At 33.0% G+C, this 25325-nt stretch overlaps 1 protein-coding gene across 5 annotated transcripts in view; it reads right to left on the bottom strand.

The window, feature by feature from the left end:
* Positions 1-25325, bottom strand: part of tweek (transmembrane protein KIAA1109 homolog tweek) — a 421377-nt gene that overhangs the window by 145102 nt on the left and 250950 nt on the right. For all 5 annotated transcript variants that reach the window (XM_085807394.1, XM_085807390.1, XM_085807392.1 and 2 more), the window contains 2 exons: positions 7422-7489; positions 5270-5353 (listed from right to left, as the gene is read on the bottom strand). In XM_085807394.1, coding sequence (XP_085663520.1) covers positions 5270-5353; positions 7422-7489 — 152 coding nt within the window. The remainder of the gene's footprint in view (positions 1-5269; positions 5354-7421; positions 7490-25325) is intronic.

Genomic DNA, 25325 nt, shown 5'->3' with positions numbered 1-25325 from the left:
CTGAGAGCTATAATATGTATCAATTGCTTTTTATCTCTTATAATTTTATATTTTCAATGAATGAATCAATGAGCTTTGTGACTTCCCAAATTTCGAAAATCTGGAAAGTCGTTTCTCGGTTTGTATTACCAAAGTTTGCTATTTTTACAATTTATAACTGCCAACTTACAAAATATTAGCAGCCAAATCATTCACTGTTGTATATTTAGAGATGATCTGATTTATATACATATATGTTTTTCAAGAAAATTCAGAGTTCTAGGTTGGAAGGCCTTACCTGTTCGTTTATAAATCAATGTATAAATATTTTAAAATGTCAGAAGTTTCCAGGAAATAAATTACTTGCTTTAGGAACAAATTTTACAAGTGATTTTACAGAAACTGATGAAAGTGTACTGAAAAGTAATGTCTGTTACAAAGAACATCAAATAACAGCATCGCAAATTTGTCATTCTCCAACATACAGAAAGGGATAAGTACGTAAAGCAGATAAATGTCTCTAACTGGAGACAAGCAAGGATTTTTGATGTTCTACAACTAAATACAACTTCTTTAAATGAATTTAATCAAGATTTAATATTTGTAATTTTGAAAGCTAGTATAATTTAAACAAGAACTAGTTTCAGGGAAAAGTATACAAAAAAATAGTACCTTCTAAAAGTACTTTGCAGAAGAACTATGTGAAACCAACATATAATTTAACTCTTGATAAAATCAGATAAACTATTGGACTGCACTCCGTACCTTCATTCCGATGAAATAACTGGTGATTGCCGAAGATATGTCCTGAGTATTCTAGTTCAGTGTCTAATTCGATACGGTTTGAAGATTATGATGTTTAAAATATATGAATTGGGAAAAATAAAAAAAATAATGCAACATTTCATGGGTACTTCTAGAAAATTATGATTTGAAGACAACAATTATATAAAGGCAACAACAGTATTAAAGATAAAGCATCATACATGCTTCATCAGCAGTTGTAGGTCACTTGAAAAAGTTTTCAAGTCTAACCATAAAAAATTTTATCTACACCTTCAAAACAGTATGTGGAACTACTACTGTGGTAAGTACAGTCAAAAGTCGTTAATTTGGACACCCATAATCCGGAATGATCTATAATCCGGACCTTAAAGCTACAAACTTTCTGCGCATATGTCGTAAGACCTTTACGGCTGCGAATATGCGTGTGCATGTGCTCAAAATACGTTTACGAATGCGCATTTAATGTATAACGGACGGTATAAGCTAAGCTAAAATTATCTAATTCAGTTAATGTTGCAGATTGTGTTGTTCCTTAATCTTTGAATTGGATTCGGCTTATTATTTTTTGCAGATTGTTAGAGCAATTTTATAAAAGTAAGCTTGAACTTTCGATTATGTCAAATAGAATTTCTGATATATATTTACTAATATGTAAAGGATCTACAAAGCGAAAGTATGTTTCGAAGTCCATTAAACAAAAAGTGGAATTGCTACAAAAAATAGATAAAGGCATATCCTTTGTTTATCTAAACTTTAACGTTTGTTTATCTAAACTTTGTTTATCTTTAATGCCGCGGCGCACAATGAATTGGAAGTTGATCTGTCAGCACTATCCTTATCTTCTTGGCTTATAAGTCCTTACTAAATGTAGTATTTCATCTCGATGTGCTCCGTCTTTGATATGATTTAAATCAAATTCCTCGTCATTATAATTCGCTTCCGATAGCGAAGAAAGTGACAGAGGTTATTGAAAACGAAAAATTTCCATTGACAAATTAGTCGGTATTCTCGACACAGCAATTACAGGACTTGAACAGCGGAAGTTTGTAACTGAACAAGAAATTATGTCTGTTTATAGAATTCAAGAGAATGTATTATCACATAAAAAACGAAGCAACTTGAACAACTTACATTGAAAGAAATGTTTAATAAAGTAAACAAATAAATATTAAGCTTTTTTTTTTTTGTAAATTTTGATACCCTTTAGATTATAAATGTTTTTTATTTCGTAAATTATGGTTTCATATTTTTAATTTTATAATTTCTGCATGCCATCTTATCAGATTTAAAATGATGATCTATAATCCGGAAAAATCGATAATCCGGAATCGCCGAAGTCCCGATAAGTCCGGATTAACGACTTTTGACTGTACTCTGTTGTGAATAACTTTACTGCTGAACACAGAAAAGTCTTCACAAAAGTACTTGGTCATGTTATTTTAAGTGCAAAGAAATTACACGATACTAAATTATCTACTCTAACATGATAGGGAACTTGAACTTAATACAGTAGTTTTATGGAAAGAAATTTTGCAAAGATTAAAACATTTATGCTTCTTCTTGATTCATTAGAAAACCCTTTTCTTATCATGAAGAAATATATCAAGAATATGATTTTCTTATCATGAACAACTATAAGGACATTCCAACAGACATATAAAAATACATAAAAACAAATGTCTTTAAAGAAGATCAGTAAAATATTATGCAGATATTGAAAGGAAGTTTAAATACATTTACTAAATGAAAGCTAGAAATCAGTCAATCAGAAAATTCTGATGCTGCAAAGTTTGTCAATTGTCCAAATGCTGGCTTTGGAATTAAAATATGTTCCACTCATATCTGTGCAAGTATGAAGGTCATTTCCCATTTATTAAACAATTTTGATAACAAATAGAGAACCTGTTAATTCAGAACAACAAAACGTTAAGGTAAATTCAATTTCTTTTATTATAGCATAATGAACTTTGAAATCCTGTTTTTTCATTAGAATGTGTCACTTGACTCCAGTGTAATCTCCTCCCCCCAATAACTGATCACATTTTCAGGTGTACAAAAATTCTTTACCTAATTATAATTACTTTACAGTTGCAAAACTACATCTAGTTTGTCATATTTATCCTAGATGTTTAGAAAATGCAGGCAGTATATTGTACAGTTCCAAATCCATCTGAAATTATTGCTTTTCAAAAAAAAAAAAAAAAAAAAAAATTAATATCTTGCAGTGAAGTGCATGCTGTAATTTTCACTAAAGGCACATAAATGTGAAAGAAAAATATTTTTAAAAAACAAATACAAAAATGTTAAATTATCACATGATATGCTTTTCCAAAACTGTCAAAATAGGTAGAGAGGCATTAATGGTGAAGTCATAAATACAGAATTTTTTTTTTCTCTTTGATTACTTGATAACACACTTATGGCAGTGATAGGAATATGTGAAAACTATTTGGTTTGTCTTTCCATACAGCTGATACAACCTTAGCTAATATGATTTGTATGGTAACTAGTTTTTTAATAGCTGGTACCATGATCTAAGGTAGATGCACAACCAAGCACGACTTCAACTTAAAACCTCCATATTGGGTATGTCACGTAGAAAAATAGCCTCCATCAAGAGCTTAGAAAGTTCACTGCCGCTCTGTCTCATACTTACGGACAGTAGATCAAAAAGATCTCTCATTACTCATGGCTGAACAGGTCGACTGGGATCACCACTCCCGATGAACTGAGACCACTCTGAGGTGCAGGATGTTTAGACTGGAGAATTTCACTAATCATCAAATACCAGTACTACACAGGCCACCCCAGACTGAAGGACTGACACAACATACGGTGGCGTCGCACCGCTGCTGCTACCATCAAATTATACAGAATACAGGTCAAGTGGCAAGCCCTGCCCACTACCAAGACCACCAGCTTGGGGTCTTGGTAATGGACCCCAAGGATCAACCATATAGGATGATCTTCTTTGGGGGTTCTGGGAACTGCCAGGCTCATAATATGTATTTGTTCCCCCAGAGTGCCACTGTCATTAAAAAATACCAAGCCAGTATAAACAACCCACGGGGAGATTTTTCTAAAAAAAAAAAAAAAAAAACCAAAATGTACTTAATACTTTAAATATTCTTGATACTTTTAAATTTCAAGCAATACTCTTAATACTTTTAATTGTGATAAAAATTAATGGAAAAGTGTTCTCATTAAAAATGTTAGAGAAATAACATAGTCTTACTAAGCCTACTAACGGCAAATGACTAACTGTTGATCAGCATCCTCACTAGTAAAGTAAACAGCAAATTAAGACATATTTTGAAAGCTTTTACTTATCATTCATACATCTTGTATATCTGCAAGATGGTAAACTAAGTTTTTATATTATAAAAGTTTATTCAATCATCAAAATAGATGCACTATGGCTGCTCTATATAGCAAATAGTAATATGAAATTTTTATTTTACGTAATTTTGTCATGGTGATGTTATGAAACAGAATGAAAAAAAATCCTTTGATGTATGTATTATGCTAGTATGTCAGATGTAACCCTGCTACACATGAAGTACCTTCATTTAGTGCTCCAACTGAAGACTAAATATAAAACATTATTTAGTTATTATTCTAAGGGGCAAAAAATGAACATGGTCATATCTGAGAAGGAAGGTGGAAAACAATCTCAAGACAAAGATACTAGGAAAACAATCTCAAGACAAAGATACTAGGAAAACAATCTCAAGACAAAGATACTAGGAAAACAATCTCAAGACAAAGATACTAATACAGATATTTAAAAAAATGAAACGAAATTTACTTTTTATATTTTTTATGAATTTCTGAAAGATTAAAACTAAGATCAGTTTGGTGCATAAAGTTAAGACTGAGTTCATTGACCATACATGAATTAAACACTTTATATCTAAAATAAACAAATGCATTTGCAAAATTACAATAGCACACAAATCATAAATAGTAAGCAACAAAATCACAATAAGATAAAATAAAATTACATTTAAACAGACTAAAAAAATATGCAAGAAATTCATTTGTGTAAATGGCATAACATAATAAGATACTACTTGACCAGTTTTTAAGCCAAAAACTGGTCTGAAATAGTTGCCACATAAGAATATAATCATACCTTATATTTAATTACCGTATTTGATGGCATATAAGACGCACTTTTTTTCCTAAATTTGGTCTCAAAAAAGTTACCTGCGTCTTATACGTGAAGGTAATTGCATTCGATAATTGTTTATCTGGCTTTTATGAAATGTGTGAACTAAAAGTAACCACGCTATTGAAACTTTTTTTTCCTTGTGTGTGGCCGTCTAAATAAGGGTGTGCCTTATATGCCAGTGTGTCTTATATGCCGTCAAATACAATAATTAAGAACAAAAACCACAGAATAATTTAGTGCTCTTAGAAATAATTTAAAATCCCACAACACACCTTGCTTATAAATTCCTTATACAAATAGTTGGAAAAAACATGTAAATAAAAATCTCACCTGAAGCGCATTTCGCATACATATTCTTGTTTTAAAGTAAGCAAATTGCTGGAATTCTGGTTCAGCTTCTTCAAATAATGCATTCTGAAGAAGAAAATATTTCAAGTGACAGACAATCAAGTAACATCCATTAATATTTTGGTACTACCATATTATAACAATAAGATGGAACACTAAATCTTGAAAATGACCAGAAGCATAAACTGGTATATTTAACACAAATAGCAGAGATATCTTTAGCATAAACTAAGGCATCTGAATAATGGATCATTCATTTGAATTAAAGCAATAATACATGCTGTAGAATGATAAATTGTGAGAAATAAAAATCTGTACCATTAATACCAGAAGTGAGCAATGTGCCCCTATTTCCAGATAAATTTTATACTGCATAGAATTTAACAATAACAGCCCATTGTTTAAAGAGTACTGCAGTAGAACTTAACTGCATTTATAAAAGTATATCAACGAATGCTTTTAGCAACAAAATTTTTAGCATAACTATAATTTCAAAAGCAGCTATATATAAACAATGTAAAAACCATAACACAGATTTTACTTTAACACTGCTATAAATGTTTGCAAACATAAAAAGAATAAAAAGAGAAGGAATAAGGTTTAAAAGCTAGGCACGGCTTAAATTTAGCTTCAGCTCACCAGCCTAGCCCTATTACTTTGCAACTTTTGAGTGAAATTGTACCTTCTGTTAATGTCAGACAAGTGAGATAAATCACAACCCAAACATTCATTTGGCTTTCCTTTCGGCTCACAATAGAATTGTATTTTCTAATCTGAGAACTCCAGAGTTTAATCACAATCACATTAATTGATAACCATATTTAGATTGAAGATGAATAATGAATGCTGATTCCATTATTTGGAAATCAATGAAAAATAAAACGCATATTTATTGCAAACACAGGTATGAGCAATTACATATCTAGGCTTAAATGTAAAACTATTATGTACAAAATTTTTATTTTACTTTACACAAACTTATGAAGACCATCAGAGAAATAATCATAGAGTTATAGACTTTGATATATTATGTGCTGTCATCAACCTAATGTAAAATTACTACCTCAAAAAAGAAAAAAAAAAAAAAAAAGATTTTGTAATTAGTTTTACAACACATAACATTTTATATATAAAGAAAGGAATAAATATTAAAAATAGGCAAGTAAAATTTCTTTAATACTCAGATAAATAATCGGTAGTATTCGATTTCGAGGGCCGTAAAAAATTGCAGCGAAAATGTACATGCAAAAGTGCCAAATCTAGCGTACATGCTGATTTCAGATTGCATAAATTTATATAGTTCTACATTTCTTAAGACGCCATTGAAATGCTAGTTTAATTTTCAAATCCTTTTTTCATTTTAAATCCTTTTTTTTTTATATCCTATGGATTTAACAATTTGGGAATTGCCCATAACAAAAACTCGGCAATAGAATTTTGGGTAAAATGCAGAATCACTCACTGCTTGATGCGTTTTTAAGAATTGCACATACTTGGTATCCATGTGCATATCAACTGATTTTCACTTAAAAAAAATTGTAGAATTGCACAAAAATGCACTGCGCACACCCTTTCCTTTATCTATGTACACATCGACCTATTTTCACTTAAAAAGTAAAAGAAAATTGACAAAAATCCAATTGTTTTTACCCTTGTAAAAAGCGGCAAACAAATACGTGAGCGATTCTGCACTTTACCGAGAATATTTTCAAAGAAAAGACATCATTCATTATAGAAAATTATGTTTGAACAACCAACGAGATGAAATTATGCTTTACCGATGAGTCAGTAACGAAATAGCGACGCAGGCATCCATTCAGTTACGTTTAGCAATTTTTATATAAATTATAATAATGATGTGAAATAGTTATTTACTCTTATGCTTCCATTCAGTCATGTTTAGTCTTTTTCATATAAATTATAATAATAGAAAACTATTATATGAAATTAACCTTTCATCTAAATTAAAACATCAATCTTATATAGTTATTTACTATTATACTTCCTTTCTTGCCGCAATTATTAGGGTTAATGCAATTATTTTTGGCAGCATTGGCATCAACAATAGCTTGGCGATTTTTTATGGCCCTCGAAACCGAATAGTACCAAATAATCAAATAAGTAAAATACATACCTTAATTAACTGTCCAAGAGCAAGATTGACATCAACCTGAGCTTTTCCGAAAAGTTTCATGTAACTACCTAGTTTTGAATTAAAATAGAGCCGTCTTAGTTTCACACAAATAAAAGGTATTTATTTAATAACATTATTACATGATACAGTTCTAAGAAAAACAGAAAGGGACACTAAATTTGTGGCAAACACTTCTAATTTTTGTAACTGTTCTCTATTACACTAACTCATATTTTCGTTCAAATTTTCTAGATATTAAATAAAAAGAAAAACACAAAATAACAGCAAAAAATTTGAAGATTATACTTTCAATTCACATACAATTAACTCAAATACAAAATTCAAATGATTATTACCCAAATTTAGCCAATACAGGGTAATGGGTAAGACATCATTTGTTTCACCAATTTCCTTCACACTCTCAAAAAATATGGATTGTTTTATGGTGAAATTTCTCAGTGAATAGACTTTTTCCCAAGAAAATTTTCTGGCAGGATTTGTGACTTGTATAAAAAATGGAGAATGGCACAAAAGATTTGCAGAATTTTCATAGCTACTTAAGAAACAGACTGCGTAGCAAAATTTTTATGAAAATAGAGGCCTCTCCTTGACTGGATCCTTCTTAAATTCATATTTACTGTGGCAATATTAACAGAGCAATGAGTGATTAATGAATCTTTCTAAAAAATATGAGCATTGCTAGACACTAGTCATATACTAGAAACCAATCATTTTGTTTTCTGTCTTTGGAGTTATTTGAATATTATGGTGTATCATGAAAAAGCTGACTGATTTGAAAGTAGAATCATCCAATATGTACGCTAAATCAAAACGTATCTGCATTAGGGGACATCAATTTACAACGCTAGGTTTTGGTCGAACACAATGGAAAACACACTGAACACTACCTCTGACCATCTTGAAAGTTATCTGGTGTACACATACATTGCAGTTGAAAATTGCACACATACATTATTGTTGAAATTTCTTCAGTGTTTTGTGAAATCAATGCGCACTAAACTTCAAGACATTTAGTCCTCTAATTCTACTTCAAGAAAGTGCTTAATAGAGATATCTGAAAACTGAAACACATTATGGATTAAAGAAAGAGAGACCTATAAATACAAAAGTGTACAAAAGTGAAACAATGGAAGCATACAAGAAAATCATATCAAGATGGGTGAATTATAGAAATAAAAATTATGGAGGACGTATGAAAATAAGGTGATGGTAAATATTTAGCGATTGTTTGAAAGCATTTAAATATTTATTATGTAACTTAGAACATTGTTGCGGTGATGAGCCACAAATTATGGCAAAAGTTAAATTTAACGTATTTTAATGTAATGGCAACAGTTTAATTTTATCATCACTGGAAGTAATTATATTCATTAAATGTGCCCAATATGCAATAGAATTCAAATTCAACTTAAACTTTTAAATGCATTGTGAAATTGGCCAATAATTTGGCAAAATTTAAATCCACAATAACACAATGGTGAAATTATCAGAATTATCTGTTTCAACATTCAATGGTGATAAATAATGCCACTTACGTGTATAGCACCTTCTTCCTCTGTATGAATACATATCTAACACTTTTTTCCTTTGACTAAATATTTATTTCCAGATTCTATCATTATTAATGCACACTTTCTAGATTAATAGGTAAATAAATTTTGATCAACACACACAAATTCATATTTACTGTGGACACAAGAAGGACAAAGGTATCAGTCCTGCGCGGTCTCTTACCGATTCAAAAATCTACACGTGCACACTCAAAATCTTAAATCATCCACAACAATTAAATATGTAGACAAAAAATCTGATGATCAAGGGAACAATCTTCTTCAAAAAGCCAATTCTATTTTTGTCATAATGAAGCAATTACTTGGCAAGAGCAATTTACGATATTTCCACATGGCACATGATAGATGCTGCTGTTCGAAGATGCAATTCAGCACATTTTCTTCTCCTACCAGTTCAGCTTTTCAGTTGCTCGCTCACCACTCGTAAAATTACTCATCTTATCCTTGCAGGAACACTTTTTTCTTCAAAATTATGAACTTTACATACATGCACAAAAACACCACCGAGTGCCGCATTCTAAAAGAAGAATAAAGAAGGGATGCAGGGGAAAATGGGTGGGGGGGACAAGGCACAAGGCCCCATTCCACCCTTGTAGTGCTTGCTGGGCAAATGCGTAACAAAAACCTGTTTGGCTAGTCTGTAACGCTTTCTCACTAAACAATTAAGATTCTTACATTAAAGTTGTAGTTTAAGTTTCACTGTAAAAGCTTGCTTTCACATTCCTCCCGGCCAGAGAAGAAAGAAAAACACAGCCCAAGTTGGGACCATGATGCAATGAAACCATCTGCAATGTTGACATTCTTTGCTTTCACCTGGAAATAGTCCTGCTTTGTGATGACACTTTTAACAATAATAAGTAAGTCCATATACTCGAATTGGAACAGCAACATTACACTACAGCATTAATTTTTATACTAATCTGACATATCCATTATATGGCACTACACAAAAGTACAACTACTACACACGTGATTCAGAATAAAAAAAACTTTTTTAGCCGATACATACAATTTATGTCATACAAATGATATGGTAATTAAATAGTTACTTGGAGCCATATAACATTTTTATGTGCAATAAGCAACGTAGAAATGGATAATACATTTTTCACTTTTATGCATTAAAAACACTCCATTTTTCATTAACACTTGTTTTTACCTTTGACCACAAATTTTACATTCAAATTTTCCTCATATTTTTATTAGGCCAAGTAGGGTTTACCTACCATCTAAGTTATTTGCCTTAAATTAGGCTCATTATATTTTCATAAGGAGATTTAAAACTTTTTTTGGTATTTCTGTATATAAATCTCTTACATACCACAATTAATTAGATTATATGTAGCAATACTCAATTCTTTTCATATATGGACCACCTAACTCTACCAAAACTGTGTAATTAGCACTTTATTACACTTAAACCAAGCACTTACCATCCATAATCCTTATTGAATTATCTAATTTGTAAGCATCATGAAAATATAATCAATTTTATTTATTTATTTTAAATCAAACCCAAATGAATTTCTTGAAAAAAAATTTTTTTTTTTTTTTTAGAGAGATTCTTCTAATCCTCATCCTCTGCAGAACCAATTCGTGATAATTTTTGTAGAAGCAACTTGCTTACGGTGTTTTGTTATCTAATTGTATTCAGTAATTAGCATTCCATAGCTTCTTTATAATCTAATATGATCCTTTGTATTTTGGTTTAACACCCTATTGTCATTAAACTTTTGCATAAAAATTTTATCCCCTAACTTTAATTCCAGAATTTTCTTCCTTTCAAATATTTCTTTCTATGATTAAAATACACGTCTTCATTCAATTTTACTTGTTCCTTATTGTTACTTGGTAATTTAGTCTTTTGAATAATGATAGAAATCTTCTGCTAGTTTAGGAGAATCGTTGTTATTTATAGGAGTATTTAATGTTCTACAAAAAAAAAAAAAAAAAAAGAGCTCTGCTGGCGAAAATTCAATTATGAAATGTTTTGCTTTATTATAATACAGTTTAAACATTATCACCCTTTTCAGCCACTCAAATACTTTTTTTTTTAAATTGCTGCAATAGATTCTTTCATCACTATATGTACTCTTTCAATCACACCATTTGCTTGTGGGTAATATATCAAACTCTTTCTGTGCTCTATATTTAGTAATTTTAAAAACTGATTAAATTCTTTAGAGCAAAAATATGAACTGCTCTCTGATAGCAAAATTTTGGGGGTGCCAAATCTCATGAAATAGTCATTAAGAGATTTTACAATGGAAAAAGAAGTGCAGTTATTTAATGGAATGGTGATCAATGATAGTGATCAATGATAGTGAGTACATAAAACTTATTATCTATGGATCTTGGCAGTTTACCAACTATACCTAGAACTATCATATCCCCAGGTGCATGATCTCTTTTATGAATCAAACACAGAATAGTATTTTGAGGTTTTGATTTATTTTGTAAGCACTCTAAGCAATTTTCAACAAAACTTTTTGTATCACTGTACATACCTCTCCAGTAATATTTTGTTTTCACAAACTCAAGTTTTTTTAACACCGAAGTGAGGCATAGGAACAGTTTAGAGTACATCTTTAATTAGCATCTTAGGTATTAAAACCTTATTTTGTACACTTTTTTGTTTTTATCATTAACAAATCTGTGTAACTATCGATAAAATACTGTTCTATCAAATCTTTCTGGTTATTCTGCAATTTTTTTTATAATTGTTTTTATATATGGATCCTCTTGCTGTTTTCTAATTATATTTTGCATAGAGAGATTGTCATTGGTACAAAAATATCCATGTTGTTTACCACTATTTCTGCAACTCTTGATAGTTAATCTGCCGGATTTTTTGAAACCAGCGCCCCATTGTATAATCGTATTCCTTCAGATATAATAAATAACCAGCGTGCTACAATATCAGGCTGCTTATGAAGATTGGTATGGAAAGTTAGAGGTTTGGCATCAGTTTATGTTACAAATTTTTTTCCATACAGATGCTCGTGAAATTGTTTCACAGATCTAAAAATTGAATAAAGTTCTCTCCTAATTGATGGGTATCCAGCTTCTGCAGGTGTTAAAATTTTCAAATAAAACTGCACTGGAAAAAACTTATCATTATCTTTCTGCATCAATATGCCACAAATGGCTGATCTTGATGCATCAGTGACTAAATCTAAAGTTTTATTATTTTTATATTTTTTATTGTGGGCTTTTCAAAGATTAATTCCTGTATCTTATCTAAAGCATTCTGGCATTGCTCGTGCACACTCAAAATTTTAAATCATCCGCAACCATTAAATAAAAAATCTGATGATCAAGGGAACATGATGGATGTCTTCAAAAAGCTGATCCTATTTTTGCCATAATGAAGAAATTACTTGGCAAAAGCAATTTGGGACGTTTCCACATGGTGCATGATAGATGCTGCTATTTGAAGATGCAGTTGAGCACATTTTCTTCTCCTACCAATTCAGCTTTTCAGTTGCTCACTCACTGCTCATAAAATTTCTCATCTTATAGTTGCAGAAACACTTTTTTCTTGAAAATTATGAACTTTACATACATGCACACCACTGAGTGTGACATTTGAAAAGAAGAACAAAGAACAGACGCATGAAAAAATGGGTGTGGGGACCCTTGTAGCTTGCTCGACAAATGCATCACAAAATCTGTTCAGCCAGTCCTTTATGCTTTCTTGCTAAATGATAAAGATTCTTACATCGAAGTTGTAGTGCAAGTTGCACTGTAAAAGCTTACTTTTACAAACATTCACATGAAAAAGTGGAAAATGACAGTTCTGAGCCATGGATGCTAGCAGACTAACAGCAGGTAACATACTTCTACAAACAGCAGGTAATATACTTCTACAAAGATCAGGGGGCAGAGTTTTGCACATCACAACACAGGTGATGACATCAAGCAGAAATGTCACTGTTGCAGGGCTACTTTCCCTTTGTTGCTGTTGTGGAATCCTTCCTGCTCCACATTCTGATCTATTCTTGTTATTGCAACATGCCTGCATTTGTTTAGTTCAACAAACAGCCTCTGAGTAAGTCTCTACTTGTTCAAATTCTCTAGAACTTTCTGTCCAGCTATATTCACTATAAGGCAGAATAACACTTTTTTCCTGAACTTTGAATCCAGACCGTAAAAAAGAAATACATGGCTATTTTTCGCCATTTCGTATTGGAACCAGTTTGTTAGTTAACACAAGTATTTACTTTTTTATTGCATACTTTCGGCATCATTTGTTATGTTTATGTATTTCACTTGTGTTTTATTTTTTATATGTCAATACCGCAACCATCATAAATTTTCAACACCATTTTCGCACCTTTAAGTTTGTGTTCATCATTTTCTTAGATCACTCTTTTATTTAACAACAGCAGTTTGAAAAAAAGGTATGTTTGCGCATGATCTAATAGCAGCAGCACCCCCAAGCGGAGAGCAGCAGAGAGATGAGATGAAGAGAATGGCGGAGAACCGCTGTGTGAGTGATATGTGAACTCAATTTGAAGTTATGAATAAACAGTTATTGTTGCAAATAACTTTTATTTGTGATTATATTTCCCATTTGTATTTTACAACATGTGTGGCAACACGTTTTTTATATTTTTCTCTTGGCAACTTTTTTTTTTAGTTGTCACTGTTTTTACTTTACCATGTAGAATTTAGTGTATTTGGGCCATTTTGTGTTTCAATATATGTTAATTTAGATGAATCTCTGCTTATTTATTTGTCTCCATTCCTAATGTTAGACTTCATCAGGTTATGGGTACCAGCATGATATAACTATGCGGGGAAATTTATGAGCGAAGTGGAGATAAACATTACCGGCAGTTCGTAAGCCTAACACGGCAGTTCTTAAGCCTTACGTGAGTCGGCAAATTAGTTTGCAAAAATGGAAGCTGCAAAGATATTGGTTCAGCCGTTATGCGGAAAAAGTGATTGGCCTATTTGGAAATATGGAATTAAGTTCATATTAAATTATCACGAAAACGCTTTAGAAGTCGTGGAAGGAAAACTGAAGAAGCCAGAGGAGCCTGATCATGCGGCCGCCGAAGAGATTCGAAAGAGATTTAGAGATGATATGAAGGTTTTTAACAAAGCAAATAATTGCGCTATGATGGTTCTTACGAACTCCATGACTGAAGACACTTTACAAAAGGTAATGAGATTTAACAGTGCAAGAGACATTTGGCTGGAACTTCACAAAGTATTCGAAGATTCGTCCGATAACCAGCTTTATAACATATGTTTACAGTTCTTCAAATTCAGTTGGTCAAATGATGATATGGCACCTCATTTGTCAAAATTGAAAAATCTATGGAATGAACTGAACAGTGGGCTTGAAAATAAGGAAGAAAACAGACTGCCAGACATGCTGTTGATTTGTAAAATATTGGATACTCTTTCTCCCAGTTATCGTACTTTCAAATCGAGTTGGTTACTTCTTAGTGATGAAAAGAGAACTTTAGATGAATTAACCACACAATTGTGCACCCATGAAAGAGAATTAAGGAAAGATCCAAATTTTTTAGAAACTTTAGATCAGGAAGCAATGATAGCAAATCCGGAATTTAAGCAGAAATAATCTATTAACAAGAAAAACAATGGCAAGTGTAATTATTGCCACCAGAGAGGACATTGGGTCAGAACATGCAAGAAATGGATAGCTGATGGAAAACCGCCGAAACCCAGTCCACTTATAGGGCCAAACAAGGGAAGTAAAAACAGTGTTGCTGCAAATATGACACTTCTAGCTGTAGATGATACAATATTTTCTGCAGAAACGAATTCTGATGATTGGTTTATTAAAAATGGGCCTCGAAGCATGTCGTAAATAACAGGCACTACTTTATAGACTTCAAAAGATTTAAGCTTCCTCATAGCATCACTGTGGCAAATGGAAAGTCATTACCAGCAATTGGAAAAGGCACCATCAAGATAATGACCATTGTAAATGGGATGAATCAAATTAAAAATCTTGAAGATGTCTGGTATGTTCCAGAAATAAGTAAAAATCTATTTTCTGTGTTAGCATCTCAAGATAGAAATCAAAACAGTGTGTTTGAATCAACATTTAAGGACTGCTATTTAAAAATAGATGGTGAAATAGTTCTGCATGGAACAAGAAATGCTGGTGGGGGTCTCTTCAAAGCCGTGATGAAGACCTTAGTTCCTGAAAATCACATTGACATCAACATGACTGAGAATAATGAATCAACTCTCCAACTTTATCATGAACGATGGGGTCACCAAGATAAAAAGCATGTAAAAGCCATTGTAGAGAAAGAGTTGAATATTAAGATTAAGTCTGATATGAAATTATGTGAAGCTTGTGTATACGGAAAATCCCACCGTTTAAAGTTTGGAACCAGAAAAGCGGTTACAAAAGCTGGAGAATTGTTCTCGACAGATATTTGTGGGCCACTTGATCAGTCATTTAGGAAATACCGTTACTTTGCAATCTTCAAAGATGCCTACACCAAATTTTGATACTGTTTTTTCTTAAAGCACAAATCAGAAGTAAAAGATGTGCTTGAAAATTTCATAGCTCACGCTAAGAACTTAGGGCATACGGTTAAAGAAATACTCAGTGACAATGGTGGAGAATTTGACAACCAAGCCGTTTGCAAGATCTTGAACAAGCATGGAATCTCCCAGAGGCTCACAGCTCCATATACACCAGAACAAAATGGCAGTACTGAACGAGAGATCAGAACAGTCCTAGAAATGGCCAGAACTCTCAAATACTCGAATGAGGAAGTGGACTTTCCAGCTTTCCTATGGGCAGAGTTCGTCAGTACTTCAATTTATATATTGAATAGGACAGGCAAGTCTTCAGTTCCTAATTCAAGCCCTTATGAATTATGGATGGGAAAGAAACACAGAATAAAACACATGCGCATCACTGGATCAACTTGCTATACTCATATCCCAGTTCAGAAGAGGAGAAAGATGGACAAAAGGGCAACTAAACGCTATCTCCTTGGGTATGATCGAGATGAAAAGTACCGCATTTACATCAAAGAAACCAGTACAGTAATCTGTTCCCAAGATGTCATATTTGAAGAGAAACCTTCCATGACTGAAAACATTATAACATTGCACCCACAAGTTTCTGGAAGAAATTCATATCAAGATGATGAAGTTGAAAATAAAGTAATAGACGAAGGCCCTCAACAGGAAAAGAAGGAGGTGGAGGATATACCAGAAAAGGAGACTCGACCCAGAAGACAAATTTCAGCGCCTAAGTGGACAAAGGATTATATCATGGAAAATTCAGAGATTTATTAAGAAAATCCTCCAGAAATAAATGGAAGTACAAGTGGAATGCAGTGCAGCTGACAATCCGAGAAACAGAAATATGAAGAAACACCCAAGAAAGCTTTCCAGAATGATCCTGAAACTTTAGAAGAGGCATTAACTAGTTCAGAAAACACACAGAGAAGTTTGCTTGCTAAAGAGAAGCCTTTATGGACTTCATCAGTCTGGGAGAGAATGGAATATGTGCCTCGATAAATTTCTGAAATCAACGAGCCTAACAAGATCCAGAGCAGATCCTTGTGTTTACTTCAATAAAGAAAAGGAGTTAATTGTAGGTGTGTATGTGGATGATCTTCTTGTAATGTCCAGCAAAGAATTCATCATTCAGGAATTTAAGGATAATATTGCAGCTACATTTAAAATCAAGGACTTGGGAGAATGCAGCTACATTTAAAATCAAGGACTTAGGAGAAATACATCACCTTCTTTAAATTAGGATAAGCAGAAGGGAAGATAGCTGTGTGACTCTTGACCAAAGTGTCTATGCTAGTGAACTCTTGGAAACAACCAATATGCAAGATGCTAAAGGAGCATCAACACCATTAGATCCAGGTATGAAATATACAACAGCCACTAAGGATAACATGTTGAATGCTGAAGGAGCATTAAAATATAGGCTGGCTGTTGGAGGGCTCTTGTACCTAGCAGGAGGAACAAGGCCAGATTTAGCTTTTGCTACTACTTACATGAGCCAATTCAATAATTGCCCAAGCAAGGAACATTGGGCTGGTGTACAACATATCCTTCGTTACCTAAAACAGACCAAGAAATTAAAGCTGACTTTCCAAAAGACAGGAAAGAATTTGGAAGTGTTTTGTGATTCTGATTGGGCTGGTGATCAGACATTTAGTGGCTATGTGTTGCTACTAGCAGGTGGAGCTGTCTCATGGAGCAGTAAGAAACAACAGACGACTGCATTGTCAACAGTTGAAGCTGAGTACCTCTCAATGTGCCACGCAGCCAAGGAAGTACTGTGGTTCCAAAATTTTTTTAAAGAAATTGTGGGAGAACATTTTTTAAACTTTCCACAAAGCATATTTGTTGATAATCAAGGCACCATTTCTTTAGCCAAAAACCATGTCACTTCAGAGCGTAACAAACATATTGAACTCAAGCATTTTTTCTTGAGAGAAAAGGTTGAAGAGAAGTTGTTAAACTTTACGTATGTGCCTTCTAGTTCAAATGCAGCAGACATGTTCACAAAGAGTGTGCAAAAGAAAGCCTTGTTCAATCAAAGGTTCTGTGTAGGACTGAGGGAAATTTAATCAAGGGGGAGTGTTGCAAATAACTTTTATTTGTGATTATATTTCCCATTTGTATTTTACAACATGTGTGGCAACATGTTTTTTATATTTTTCTCTTGGCAATGTTTTTCTTTAGTTGTTGTCACTGTTTTTACTTTACCATGTAGAATTTACTGTATTTGTGCCATTTTGTGTTTCAATATATGTTTAATTTAGATGAATCTCTGCTTATTTATTTGTCTCCATTCCTAACGTTAGACTTCATTAGCTGTGAAAGAACAAATGTGATTATTTTGTGTAAGAGTATACTTAACATGGTCCGTCATAAAGACGCCAGAGGCCTGTGGATGATGTGAAAAATTGTTGGATTACGAAGTGCGTATGAGTGATGGTGATTTTCTTCGAGTCCGTATAGCAAGTGAGTGATCCCAGTGATTTTGAGATAAGAGCAATTACCTTATTTAGCTTTACTTATAGTTAAAGGATGTCTTTGATTGCTCAATTAAGAAAAGACGAGTTAAAGCTGGTCGCAGCAGAGTTAGTTCTAACCGTTGTGGAAGACGCGAAAATTGTTGGTTTAAAAAATTTGATAGAGAATAGTAAGTTTTTCAAAATCGATCTTGAGTTAGTTAAAAGCTTAGTTGATTATGCGCTTGAGGAAGTGAAAAAACATAAAGCCGAAACCGAGTCAAAAATTGCGTTACAAAAACTTGAAAACGAAACAAAGCTAGAGTTAGAGAAAATCAAACTAGCGCAATTGGAGAAAGAACTTGAAATCGCGAATATGCAAAAGGAGTTGTCTCAGAACATGTCGTGCTTGACAGCAGAACCGTCAAAGGGCAGTTTAGAAAATTTAAATAAAAGTATTAAAATGCTGTGTATCCCAGTGCCTACGAGAGTAGAGTCATTTAATCTTTTTTTCCAGTCTCTTGAGAAAGCGTTTAAAACCAAAAGTGTGCTCGATGAGCTAAAATCGGAAATTCTTTTAAATATTCTGGGTGAGAGAGTGAATAATTTAATGGTTTATTTGACTGAGGAAGACTTGCGCAGTTATGATAAGCTTATGACAATAGTGTTGAAAGAATTTGAACCAATGCCACAAGAGTGTTTAAACAGTTTTCAAAGAGTGCAAAAATTACATTCAGAGAGTTATGTACAATTTGCTTCAAGATTAAGTGCTACATTTGAGTATTATTGTCAGCTGCATAAGTGAGTGACTTTAAATCATTATGTGAATTAATTGTATCAGATAAAATATTCGGTTTACTGGATCGCGAATTGATGACACATATTGCAATTAAACAAGGAGAATCATACTTTAACCCACAACAGCTAGGACGAGAGTACGACATTTATTTAACTTCAAAGGGTAAAGGTAAAAGTGAATATAATGTATTTACAAAATCTTCTAACGGAAACAAAATTAAACGGCATGAAGGTCACAAACAGCAAAAGTTTCAGAATTCGCGTTTTCAAAAAAAGGTCTCGAATGTGATTTTATCGAAAGAAAAAGGTGTTAAACGTAATTTGTGTAAAAATAATGAAGTCCACGCTTTAAACTTTTGTCCTCAATTTAAAAAACTTTCGGTTCCTGAAAGAGTAGAAGTTGTTAAAACGAATAAGGCATGTTTCAAATGTTTGTCCCCTGAATGCATTGCAAGAAATTGCTCAGCGAGATATTGCTTCTGTGGCAAACCACATAATAAATTAATTCATTTTTCAAGATAAAATAAAAACAAGCCAGATTGCAAGACATCATCGAATATCCATGAACTGCAGACGGGAAATCAAATTGGTGAAGGTGCAGTTTTTCCCCACACGCATGAGTCAAATGTGAATAAATCTGTCGTCGCCTCTAATTTTGCGAAAGCTAATACAAAGAATGTTCTACTGAGTACAGTTCAAGCATTAATTAAAAATAACTGTTCGCAGTGAGAAGAGGTGGACTCAGGCTCTCAGACATGTTTATTAAGTGAAAAATGTATGAAGCATTTAGGATTAAAAAGCGAAAAAATAAATACATTAATCTTGTGTTTAAATGATTTGTCAATGGTAGTGAAAGGTCACGTTATGACAACAATCGCAAATAAAAATAGGAGTTTTGAGAAAGAGATAAATTTGCTTGTAGTAAAAAAAAATTACAGATTGCTGTGGACTCGCTTGTCGAGAGATCCAAATTATCTCTCTCTATATCGTGAATTCATTCATGAGTATATTCAACTAGGACATTTGAAGGAAGTTAAAGAAGAGAAAGAGCCTGAAGTGGCATATTATGCAACACATCATGGAATATATAAACCAGAAAAAGCTAGTACTAAATTAAGAGTTGTGTTTAACTGTTCAAGTTTAACAACTAACTTTATTTCACTCAACTCTCTCCAGTAGAACGGTGGAGTTATACAAAAAGATTTATTTTCAATAATGATTGGATTTCGAATTCCCATATATGCCTTAATGGCCGATGTGAAAAAAAAGTATAGAATGATTTTGATAGATGAAAGTCAACACAGCCTTCAAAGAATCCTATGGAGTGATACTGCTAATGAGCCACCAAAGACGTATGAATTGCTAACCGTTACGTATGGTATGGTCAGTGCTCCCTTCTTAGCAATCAGGACACTAAAACAGCTTTCATTAGATGAGGGGAGTAATTTTCCATTGGCAGCACCTATGTTACGTGAAAATTTCTATATGGATGATGTGTTATGCAGAGCTCCGATGTTAAAAGAAGCTAAGGAGTTACAACAGCAGCTTATATCGATTTTGCAAAGAGCAGGCATGCAGTTGCATAAATGGTGCGCGAATCATTCAGAACTTTCTCTAAACCGGGAAGAATACAGTTTCTCTGATCCAACTGAAACGAAAACCTTAGGCGTATCATGGAATCCAATAAAGAATTGCTTTTCTTTTAGAGTTAAACAGTTGAGATCCATGGTTTTGCAGATGCTTCTGAACGTTGTTTCGGAGCAACAGAGTTGTACCAGATTAGCCTTTTAATTGTAGTGGAGTGGACTTCTGAGGTCCATTTTTTATAAGATATCGTAACCAAAGAAAAGGAATTTTACATAAAATTTATGTTTGCATATTTGTATGTTTTGTGTCAAAGGCAGTGCATATCGAAATGGTGACAGATCTAACTTCCGAAGCATTCATAGGTGCGTTAAAGAGATTTATATCTCGTAGGGGTAAATGCACAAAATTATATTTGGACAATGCCACAAATTTCACTGGTGCCAGCAAAGAAATAAAAAGACTTTATAACCTAATTAAAATCCCAAATGAAACTTTAGCTAATTATTTATCGGCCGAGAATATTGAATGGAAATTCATACCACCCAGGGCACCCAATTTCAGAGGCCTTTGGGAAGCTGCAATTAAGTCATTTAAGTACCATTTTAAAAGAGTTGTAGGCAGCACAAATTTAACATATGAGGAGTAACCTCATATGAATCCGTAATCGTACAGATTGAGTAACCGTAATCGTACAGATTGAGGGAATTTTAAATTCAAGACCTCTGTGTCCGTTAACAGCTAACGAAGATGATTTTGGAGTTTTAACTCCTGCGCATTTTTTGATAAATAAGTCAATAAATTCAGTTATTGAGCCTGATTTAACCAATTTAAATGAAAATCGACTTCAGAAATGGCAGAGAATAACAAGAATCATGCAGTTGATTTGGAAAAAAATGGCACCATAATTACTTGAATGAACTGCAACAACGAAATAAATGGAGATTTGAAAAAGATAATATTCACATAGGAGACTTAGTGTTATTGGTAGAGGATAATGTACCTACTCACAAATAGTTTGTAGGTCGAATAATTGATGTGTATTATGGTGATGATAAAAAAATTCGGGTTGTTAAAATTAAAACTAAAGTAGGTGTATTCAAAAGATGTACTATTTCCAAAATCTGTGTCTTACCTATGCTTGAATGAAAATTGTTATATCTTAAGTGTATAAGAGATATTGTTTTATATTGTGTATGTTTAAATTTTAATGAGAATTATTTCTTGTATTATGTATTGTATTATGGCTAAAGTACTATGTTACATACATACCTGCCAACCTCTAAAGATAAAAATTCAGAAGATTTCTCCCCCAAATTCAGAAGATTTCTCCAAAATTCAGAAGAACACGAAGAATTAATATCATGCTTTGATATTAAAAAAATAACAATTTATACAAATAGAAAAAAGAAAATTGTACTCACATTAGTAAATCTCAATTAAGTAGTAACTAAAAAATTTATTAGGAAACATAAAACAAGAACTTAATGTTACACAAAAAAATTATTGCAATGAATTTAGAGTGCATTTTTTTGGTTTAGCCAAAAATTCTTTGGAAAATTTCCTGTCATAACAATTAGTTTCCTCATAACATTTAGCGATTAAAATGTTTTCTAGAGTTTTTGGTGAAATTGAAGAATGAAACATAGTTTTGACCGGCGTGATCGGCAGCGCTTAGCGGCATGTTGTGTTCGATGAGGAATGCAGTAAACAAACACTCTGCCAAAATGACATCGGCATCCGAATTCGTAGCCGAATTTGAAAAAAAAATCATCCACTTTCTTTGACGTTCTCGAAGCCGAAGCATTAATTTCATGCTTTTTAGACTTAACATGCTTCACAATGTCGCTTCTTCCACCGTGACTTATTATGAAGTCACACACGCACACGTTGCAAAATGCAGTTATTTCCTTTGAAGTATTCTTTAATTGTTGGAAATTCGGCTTTGTAGGCAGGCCGAAAATATTGAGAATACGGTTTTTTTGAACTCATTTGAAATGAGTGACATTTCGTAACAATGACGTATTAAGAAAATCCGTAGCACGTGCAAACAAAACAAAAAAAAAAAAAAAAGAATGCTACAATCCATGTTCGCTGAGTAATTCCCTTCCTGCTGAAGCGAGCGCGAAAAAAATAATCTGGCGCCCACAAAGAAAAGAGTGGGAGAAACAAGTTCAGTGCATTGGATTGGCTGGTTAAGCGGCAAGTTGGGAGAGAAACCGCAGGTTATTGGATTCGAAATAGTCGGTAGTTGGCGGTAAAACACGATGCAATTGGCAAAACTCGCTGAATTGGCGAAAAATTCTAAAATTTCGACAAAAATCACTAAAAACACTTGAAAAAGGAAAAAAATCGTAAAAAATGGATTACGATCGTAAAATCGTAAAGACAACGCATTTTCGTAAAAATTACAAAAAATTCGTAAAAGTTGGCAGGTATGTACATAGTTATGTTACTGAAGTGTTAGTGTTATAATTTGTAAAGTACTGCGAAATGTCTCATATAGTTTAGTGATTGAAAATTTTATAAATATTTCAATGTCGGAGGCATGTTTGCATATGATCTAATAGCAGCAGCACCCCCGAGCGGAGAGAGGCAGAGATGGGATGAAGAGAATGGCGGAGAAACGCTGTGTGAGTGATATGTGAACTCAATGTGAAGTTATAGCTGTGAATAAACAGTTATAGCTGTGAAAGAGCAAATATGATTATTCTGTGTACACTTAACAAGGTGACTCCTCTCAATGACATGCTGAACATAATCGATTCTGGCTGTGATTCTAACCAATATGTTACCCAACCAAAGCAAATGTTTCAAGGAACTCAAATGGCAATAGAATAAGATTGTATGTCTAAGTAGAAAATATATGCCTGTGTTTCTGGAAAATATTATTGTTAATTTATCAAGATTAATTTTTATTATTTCTTAACTTAATGATTGGTAATTTTTCTTCCTCTGTCAATGTAAAGCATGGTTTATTGAAGACACTGCCCTAAGGGAACTGACATGCATTGGCAACAATGTCTTGTCAAATGCTTAGAAAAGAAATAAAATGTAAGTTGTCACACGTTCATCATGCAATTTATTATAATCAAGTTAAAAATCAATTCACATAAGAAAATTAAAACTTTATAAAGATATATTAAAAAACACCATAAACAACAATACACATAAAGGTTTCTGTCAGTAAGATGCATTTGTGTACAGGTAAATGTAAGAAAATTCAGAAAGTAGTAATGAATATTCATACTCCTATTAGAATGAGCCACTTCTATTAGTATTAGCCATGCATCGTGAGTCTACCTCCCATGTACCAACCCAAATCGAACTCCCTACGGGTTTTTGGTAGTCAGTGCTTTCTATCATGCTGCACATTTAAGGTGTCTCCATCTTTTCTGGTAACACTTCTTAAGAGAAAGACCTGCAAATCATCAACTATTTTGGGTGAAACAGTGTCGCTGTATATAAAAAGTAATGTGCAAGTTTAATTCAGATCATCTGTGCACAGACTATTCGAAGTACCCTGACAATCCATGGATCAAAGCAAATTACCCATGAATCACAAAATATTAATCAAGCTTCATTCTGCATCACCTTTTCTACCCTTTCTGTACAAATTTTATACTTTAGAGAAATTTTTTCTTTAAATGATGACTTGTCCAGATGACATTCTTCTGTTGTTTACTCCTGGATAATATAAGAAATTCAAATATTCTGTTACAACATTTTTGTTTCTTTGTTGTACCATGCACTCAGTGGCATAATGACCTGGATCTGAGAATATTTGCAGTTCTTTTTGAAAAAACATATCACCCTCAGTTAGTTCTTAAGTGAGATATTTTGGCCCTTAAATAAGCAGTTTTCTGGGAAGGATTTCGTGGAACACTTCTTTCTCGTCCCATGTAACTTTAAAGTCTAAATCAAAGTTCATTTTTAATTTGTTAACAGGCACTTACTTTCCATTTTAAATTTGGACAGGTATTTATATAATTGATTTCACACTTGTTTTTGGTTTTGGTTACTGATGTTTAATGGCTTAGTCTGAATAAAGCAGTACCAGATGTGAGTGTATAAGGTATTTCTCCCACCTTCTTTGCATGCCTTCATGGTGTGGTGGTCTGCATGCTGGGTGTGTATTCCAGAGGTTCGTGGTTCGATTCCCGCAGAAGGCATTGCTAATTTTTATCTTGCTTCCAAAAATACCTAATGTCTCTACAAGTGTAAATGTGAATTAACTAACCAATCACATATGGTAAAGATGCATTTTCATTTCACTAAAGTATTTCCAAATTTTGGGCTTAAAGCATTTGTTGATGCACTTCTGCTACCCTTAGCTGCGAAAAAGCACACCCTTTTTATTGAGATAAACAGGATAATATTACTCTTATAGAAGCTTTGCCATTGTGAGTTTTCAAGAGAAGTTTATTTTTCCCTCCCCTATTTAAAATTGCATTCCAGAGCTAACTTGATGCCTTGACCTGGTTTCTCTCTGAGTGAAATGGCTTAGGCTTGTTTGAAAAATAGATCAAAATATATTAGCAAATATTTACAACCATCAATGTGTTTGCCAAAAAACTGCAAATCTGTCAAATCAGATCAAAACTGACTTGACACTTATGACTAATACGCAGTTCCAGTGGAATATGTATTACAGAGGTTGGTATGAAGTATATGAATCTTTGCTGGCAAGTCATTTCTTGATCTTTGTGATTTTCTTTGTCTTTTAGCACATGATATAAAGTATCAACACCCCAAAAACCAGTTGAGAATTTCAGATTGCTATATATGTGAGTCAGACTTATGACATGCACAGTAGTTTTTATTAATGGAAACACAAAGTTCCATCATTATTTACAGTTTATCCTCTACATTTTCATATATCTACAATGTTTCTTATTACCAAAAATCTAACTGCTTGTGGTTATTTACCGGGTTTTATTTAAAAT

This window comes from Stegodyphus dumicola, chromosome X1 (assembly GCF_044657685.1).
Source record: "Stegodyphus dumicola isolate Sdum_Otavi_A_Nest chromosome X1, ASM4465768v1".
Lineage (NCBI taxonomy): Eukaryota > Metazoa > Arthropoda > Arachnida > Araneae > Eresidae > Stegodyphus > Stegodyphus dumicola.
The sequence above is the reverse complement of the archived record's forward strand: the minus strand, read 5'-3'. Positions and strand labels throughout refer to the sequence as shown.